Here is a 7,118-nt window from a genome sequence, read left to right on the forward strand (position 1 = left end):
TGCTTGCATTTAACAGTATTATTCATTTGAGACAATTTTATTTATTCTATCAGAGTCAAAATATCTACCAAAATGAAAACTAACAAGAATAATCAAATCAAATATATTGTTTGGGTTCCTTTTCAAATGTCATTCTTAATTTCTTTTACTTGTTTATTTATCAATTTTTAAGTTGAAGATAATATTTTTCTTTTACTAATCATACCTTTACTCTGTAGCTATTTTTTAGTTAATTTAACCTTAAGAAGTAAAAATATGATAGTACTTAAAAACATTAAAAAGAATGAGAGAACAAAGGGAATGCCCCGTTCTTGTATAGATTCCATTAATTTTTTAATACTTGTAATTATATTCATACATAGTAGCATGCATAAGTTACACTATTTATAAATGAAGAAAACAATTCAAACAACTTAAAAAACGTTTAACGGGCCCCTTTTTAAATTTGAAACAACAGATGGAAAAAATTAAGAAAAGCTTGGCCAGCTAGTGAGCTGGCTCTTAGTAGCAGTGACAGTAGTATTACCACTCTTATAGTTGTCGCATCCACTTTGGATGCACTTTTATTTATCTATTAAATGACGTGTCCAATAACAGAACACCTCTTCAATTGTTGTTGCATTGCATCCGATTAGGTTGATTCTACACCTCATTGGGTCATTATTAAGAACAGTTGGTTGCAATAGGATTTTTTAAATAATGCACCATTGTCAATATCCTCTGAAGCCAAGTTTAAACTAGAAAGTTTAGTTAGACAACATCTCTCTGCTTGTTTTTGTCGCCATTTTACCAACTGAAGCATTGCTGCTATTCACATCGTGTAAATTGTCTTCTAGAGACATCATTAGGACATTAAATAATTAAAGGCCATCAATAAATAAAATACGCAATCCCTGCTGCCAATTATTGCACTAGTAATAATAATTTCCAACTAAAATCAAGGTTCTAAGAAAGAGTCCAAAGTCTATCTTAAATATGCGAGATGAATCATTATGCGAATTGACTGGGCAGGGGCAAAAAATAAAGTAAAATAAAAAGCTAAAGGTATGCTGAAATAACTAAACTCAGCTCAATTCTAGAAATTAAAAATTACAAAATTAAAAATACCATTAAACAAGAAAATACCTGACCCTATCCTCCAATGATTTGCCATTACTTGTAAACAAAAATTACAACCCGCGCAGAGAGTTAATCATGCTTCATCAATAAATCAAACAATTTACAAGTACGAATTCTTAAGATGAGCTACATAGAGACAAATAAAAGGAAAGGGGAAAGGGATTATACATAAACAATGAGTTGTTGTCATCCCTGACAAGCTTTGAGTGACCGACAGAAAACCTTCCAACAACATTTGCTGTTGCTTTGTCAAGAGCTTCTTCTTAACTTGCACGAGTGCTAAACAATCAAAAGGGTGCAGATCAACTGATTATAGTTTTAGAGTGGAATTCTTAATTTTCCAATTCTCACCTTAGCAAGCCTTTCTCTTATCGACTCTTAAGTGGAGATTATACCATTTCTTCTTCTTTGGCCGATCTCTTGTACTCCTCTTCTCTCTTGTTTGGCCATCTTCTTTGTTCTCCTTGGAAGAACTTTTACTTCTGCTCTTACTTGTACTCCGTTTAAAGGGAGTAATAGTGTATGATGCATGTATTTCATTTCTATGCTTCAGTAGCTCGTCAATCTGCACAGGAATAAATAACAAAAGTTCAGTGGTTTCCATTTTGATGAATTTTTGCCCCCAAAGAGGGAGAGGGTATCGGGGGGGATGCTACACAGAAACCGTTGTAAAATAAGAACTCACTGATTGAATTTCATGTGCATATCTACTTGTCATCTCTGAGAATTGAGCCAGAACCTACAAAGACCCAGCATGAGATTTGACGAAAAGTAATGTAATTATAGCCATACAGATCAAGTGCCCACCTCTCGATATTCTGCCTCAAACTTTGATATTTCGGCCCTTTTAGACAAGATTTGAGCTTCTATACTTCTTAAATTTTCTTTTTCTTCACTAAGAGGTGCAGCACAGAGAGCTTCTATTGTATAATTTGCACTTTTGAAAAAGTTGTCACCTAGAAGAAATTTGACAGTCAATTCATGTGGCAAAAATTACAGCAACCAACATAACAAGCAGCACTGGCTTACTGGGCATAAAAGTAGGCATTTACCATAGACAGCAAATACATGGGTACCAGCCTTTAATTCATTTAATTCACAAGGCTGAAACCCATCCAACTTTCTGAAAAAAGATGTATCTGGATCCTTAGCAGCTATCTGTAGAGAAATAATTCAACAGCCAATTTTTTTAAATGAAAATGGATAGACAAAATTTAAATTAAATACTATCTTGTTACAGTAGCTACTCACAGAGTTCATTGTTTGGTCCAATCGATAAACAGGAAACCCAAGAAAATACATCCCAGCAGTGGTAATCTTCCCTGTTTTTGCACTGTCTTCCTACAACAATTAGTAATGTACTATTGTCACGGAATGCTCAAAAGTCAAAATACGAAAGAGATAAAAAAAAGTATGACTATGAAATAACTACCCGAGAGCCATTAAAATTCAACTTAACCATTACATCAGAAATAATTAATTCCTCTAGGAAAAATACAAGCATTGTGTTTCACAAACATACAGAAGAAAGTGTATAATACCTGGAGTGCAAGACTTAAACCACCATTGTCTTCCTGATCAAAATATAATAACTGTGGAAAGAAAATCAAAGTATCAAACACCATAAAAAAAGGGATCATTTATCAATTGAACACATTGATGTTTTTAAATATTAAAATTATATGAAAATCATCCAGAACATTAGTATAAACTCACATAATTGTTTTACAGTATAAGAGGAAAAGAGAATACTTTTTGAAACTGTAAAAACAGAGCACAAAAATAAGTTACACAGCCATGGGATAATTCAATGTTTTGCAATGAAGAAACTGAATAAATTTGCAAAGAGATCAAGTTCAAATTTCCCTAAGAACAAATCATTACTGTGAAATAGAATCAATCACCTAGCTAATTGAGAGCATTTAGAATCTTAAGTAAACCTAAGCTCCCAAATATGCACTAAATTAGAAACAGCTTCAACAACCAATTAGTCTTGCAGTTGCATTGGGAAAAAATTGAAATTCTTGAATAGTGTTATGATTCAACTTCCAATTTTTCTTTTATTTTCTCATGAAATTGTTGATGTATTGAGAACATCCAATCCCAAAAGCTAATCTTAAAAGAAAGAGATAGAGAATTCTGTGTAAAAATCAGTTTCCATAAGGCACAAATAAAGATCTTAATATTGTCTGGTTGAGCATTACTCTTGCTCAATCTTTCTTGAATGACAGAGATGAAATTCCAACCTTGAACTTGCTTTTGTCTGATGATAGTACTCGACAAACAAATCCAGCTCGTGCTTCCTCTTCTGTTATTGTAACTGAGTAGAAGTGTGCACATTGCTTCTCAACCTGTAAGATGAAGGCACCAAAACAAGAACAAATGTAAGAAAACTATGACTAAAAAGGGATCAATTAATTAAAAAAAGAGGCAGCTCACCCTTTTAGATACATAATGTCCTAACGGAAGTGGACGAATGGTCACTAAACCATTCAGTGCCTCTTCCAAAACAGATGCGGATACAGTTGTCTTAATTGGCACACCAAGTTTACTGTCATTCATGGAGAAAGTAAATCATGAATAGGAGAGAAAAGTTAAAAAACAAAAAATGTAGCAATGTTCTAAGCATTCATTAAAGAAAAAAACTTGAGAGTGAAGAGGAAGAAAAGCACATTCAATCTTGCTACCTAAAAAGTGCTGCAAACATTGTATTGACAGCCCCCAAACTTGAAAGATCTAACTCCAATTCTTGGTTGTCTGATTCAACGGCCTATACATGGACATGACATAGATCATATCAGACAATCAGAGGTTCAAAACTATTTTTTCAGCAATGAAGTTTGGAGACAAATTTGGGACAGAAATGGAATCTTCAAAAAGCAATGATAAAATGCAAATCAGAAGGAACAATGACCATCCTAAAGTCTTAATGATTCGAAATAGTAAGAAATCTTATATGACCTCAAAACCAGCCGAGTCATATTGACGCCGTTTGTCAGGATCTGAGAGGATATTGTAAGAAAAGGTAACCTCTTTAAACATATCAGCTGCTTTAGGATCATTTGCATTCTTGTCCGGATGATATCTGAAATGAAATTGATTTAGCTAATTAATATATTAACCCTCCCTGCTCAGAGCTTTAGATGAAAAGAAGACAGGAAGGAAGAACAGTCAATTGACAATGTACACCAGAAAGAATACTTTATTTGGACAAATTTTTCCATACTTCTAAGAGAGAAAAATAAGAAGAAAAAGTGAGGTTGAGTTTCTCCAAAAGTCAAAATTAGTTTTTTCATAAGCTAGTTTGTTGAAGTTCTCTCATATGACTTCTCTAAATTCATAATTTTTATACATAAGCGAATTTTAATGTATAGAAAATTTCATTTTTTTCTCTTATTTTTCTCTTCTAGAAGTCCAATAGCAAGAACGAAAAACAAAAACATTCAGGTTCTCTGCCTAGAATCAAATGAATATTTTCCAAAGTTCTACTCTTTCCTTTCCACAACTAATATAAACTATAAAATCTAAAATTGATTCTAACACCAAAATAATTTCCGCTACAAATAAAAGTATAAAAAGATCTTTTATGTACCTTCCATACAATTAAGCATAAACAGTATCAACAACAACAAGAAAGCTCAGAAGACTACTTTCACCAATCATCTACTCTACAATCAAGGTTATAAACTGGGTGGTCACTGTTTCATCACAATCCTTGATATGGTAGGAAATTGCAGAAAATGAAACCGATGCGGTAACGGTGATCACACATCTTTCCATAAAACCATGACAAGAATAGATTATACACACTCATACACAGATATTAAAAAAGGGAAGACCGAGATTTAGTAAGGGGTTGTCAAAGTCTAGACCAAAGTGGCTGCAGCGGCGTCTTCAATCAAGAGACTCTGAGAATTAAAATAAGAAGTATTCTTTTCGGAAGTAACCTTAGCATCAACTAGATGAACGATTTAACAAAGAAATGCTTCAAACACGGTTCAAACACTTAAATAACAATCCAAAAACCATAATCAAATATATAATAACAGCATCGACTCCACTACTATCTCCGTTCTCAGCACACTCAAAAGAAACAACACCACAAATTCAAAAAAACAACAGTACAACACCGCGAGAGGGGGATTGGAAACGCACTTGAGCGCCATTTTGCGGTACGCGGTTTTGATTTCCTGATCCATGGAGTTGCGCGAGACTCCAAGGACCTCGTAGGGGTCCCGCCGGAGCTGCTTCTCGCCGTCGTCGTGCTTCTCCGACTTCGAGCGGTGCCCCGGCATCCTGCGTCGCGTTCAAACGAAACGACGTTGTGCACGCGTGTTATCCGCTGTTCGGCAAAACCCTAAAACTCGGGACCAGAGAGAGAGAAAAGAATCTCAGGTAGAATCGAGATCGAAACGGGAAGGTTGGAGAGGGAGTGGTATATTCCCCGCGGGTGAGTCACGGGGAAGGGGAGAGGTTGAAGGAGCATTGGGAAGGTGTGGCGGTGGCGATGACGGTGAGATCCAGAAAGTGGACCATGGACCCTCCTAGCTGGAGCTGAGCTTCGGCGTAAGAGAGAGAAAAAAAATACGGAAGAGACAACAAGAGGACCAGAAATTGGAGGGGAATTAAGAAATTTGGTTATTTTATTTTTTAATTTAAAATTTTAAAATACTTCTTTATTCCATTTAAATTTGGATGCGATTTTGAAAACAAGTAACGTTACTGGTAAACTACGCTCAGTGCGTAGTGCGCATGGGGAAGTTGACGTTTGAAAACTCCGTTTCAACTGATACTTGGTAATTGTGCATTTGGAGGGAGAGAGAGATTTGTGACATTAAATTATGGTAAATGCGTTTTAATAAGATGGTGTTAAGTTAATTATTGCTGAAAACAAAAATTGATACCGTCATTAGTGCCTTTCTATTTTGGAATCACCTGTTTGTTAATCTACTTTTGTTTTTACAATTCATTGGGAAACAACATTTTGGAATTTTTTTTTTATTATACATAAATTATTTTTATTATAATATAATAGTGGAAACTCATCTACTCTCCCGTGCGACTATATGTTTAACTTTTAAATATTTTTAAAAGTTTGTTGTGTGTTTTTTTATTATAAATATTATATTATAATTTTATAATAATTTCAGTTTTATATAAAGTAATATATAATAATATAACATAAATTTATAAATATGTAAAAAAAATTCCTTTTTTGATAAAAAATTATTTTATTATAATATCTATTAAAATAAAATTATATTATTAAGTTATAAAAGTATTTTAATTAAAAGTAAATATAAAAGATAGTATTTCATTAGGAAGAATTATTTGAATTTTTAAAAAAAAAAGTACTTATTTAAAGGATAAAATTGTAAGAATTTAGATTTTTTTCTAATTCCATTTTTTCAAAATAAATTTCAAAATTTATTTTGAAATTGATAATTTTTAAATTTATTATATTTTAATATTATAAATTATAAAATTGAAAAACAATTATGTATAAAAAATATTTAAATATTGTTATAGACTTGCGGAATATTCATTTTAAATTAAGATATAAATAAATAAATTGTGAATTCTTGTGTTTTTAATGAAATTTATTACAAATTTAAAATAAAAAAGTTATTAAATGAGTATTGAGGTTTGTTTTCTTTTCAATAAACTTTTTTTTGAATTAGACAATGTAATTCATTCCCACTTTATTTACCCAGTACAACCTTTTCTTTCTGTCAATGCTATGTGAAAATAGAATTTACAATTTTTTTTTTATGGTGGTCAGAGGAGGAGGTTGGTATTAGATTGACTCAGCAGAATTCTAATATGTTTTTTTAAATTAAAATAATAATAAAATATATTAATATAACTAAAGAAAATTAATATATAGTAATAAAGTAACATTAATAATTTTAAATATTAATGAAATAATATAAATTAATAATAACAACTTCAGTTGTTTTAAAATTAATATATTGGTCAAAACAAATTAAATAAATTTT

At 32.0% G+C, this 7,118-nt stretch overlaps 1 protein-coding gene across 1 annotated transcript; it reads right to left on the reverse strand.

Annotated features, from left to right (window-relative positions):
• Positions 1–1,109: 1,109 nt before the first annotated feature.
• LOC137810672 (chaperone protein dnaJ 16) lies at positions 1,110–5,927 on the reverse strand. Its single transcript, XM_068612059.1, has 11 exons — positions 5,275–5,927; positions 4,081–4,204; positions 3,807–3,889; positions 3,559–3,670; positions 3,366–3,470; positions 2,661–2,711; positions 2,371–2,460; positions 2,172–2,277; positions 1,927–2,075; positions 1,805–1,858; positions 1,110–1,684 (listed from the first exon to the last, which is right to left on the reverse strand). Exons 1-11 carry the CDS (start codon positions 5,412–5,414, stop codon positions 1,472–1,474), a joined length of 1,227 nt encoding a protein of 408 aa, XP_068468160.1. The 5' UTR covers positions 5,415–5,927; the 3' UTR covers positions 1,110–1,471.
• Positions 5,928–7,118: the final 1,191 nt, after the last annotated feature.

Source organism: Phaseolus vulgaris, chromosome 2 (assembly GCF_000499845.2).
Source record: "Phaseolus vulgaris cultivar G19833 chromosome 2, P. vulgaris v2.0, whole genome shotgun sequence".
NCBI classification, from domain to species: Eukaryota; Viridiplantae; Streptophyta; class Magnoliopsida; order Fabales; family Fabaceae; genus Phaseolus; species Phaseolus vulgaris.

What these genes read in the sequence shown, in the direction of transcription:
- LOC137810672 (XM_068612059.1), bottom strand. Translation starts at nt 5,414, where the DNA reads ATGCCGGGGCACCGCTCGAAGTCGGAGAAGCACGACGACGGCGAGAAG. An exon ending in GACATTATGTATCTAAAAGG is followed by an intron (nt 3,471 to 3,558) that starts GTGAGCTGCCTC and finishes TTCATCTTACAG; the next exon opens with GTTGAGAAGCAATGTGCACA. An exon ending in TTGAGGCAGAATATCGAGAG is followed by an intron (nt 1,859 to 1,926) that starts GTGGGCACTTGA and finishes GGGTCTTTGTAG; the next exon opens with GTTCTGGCTCAATTCTCAGA.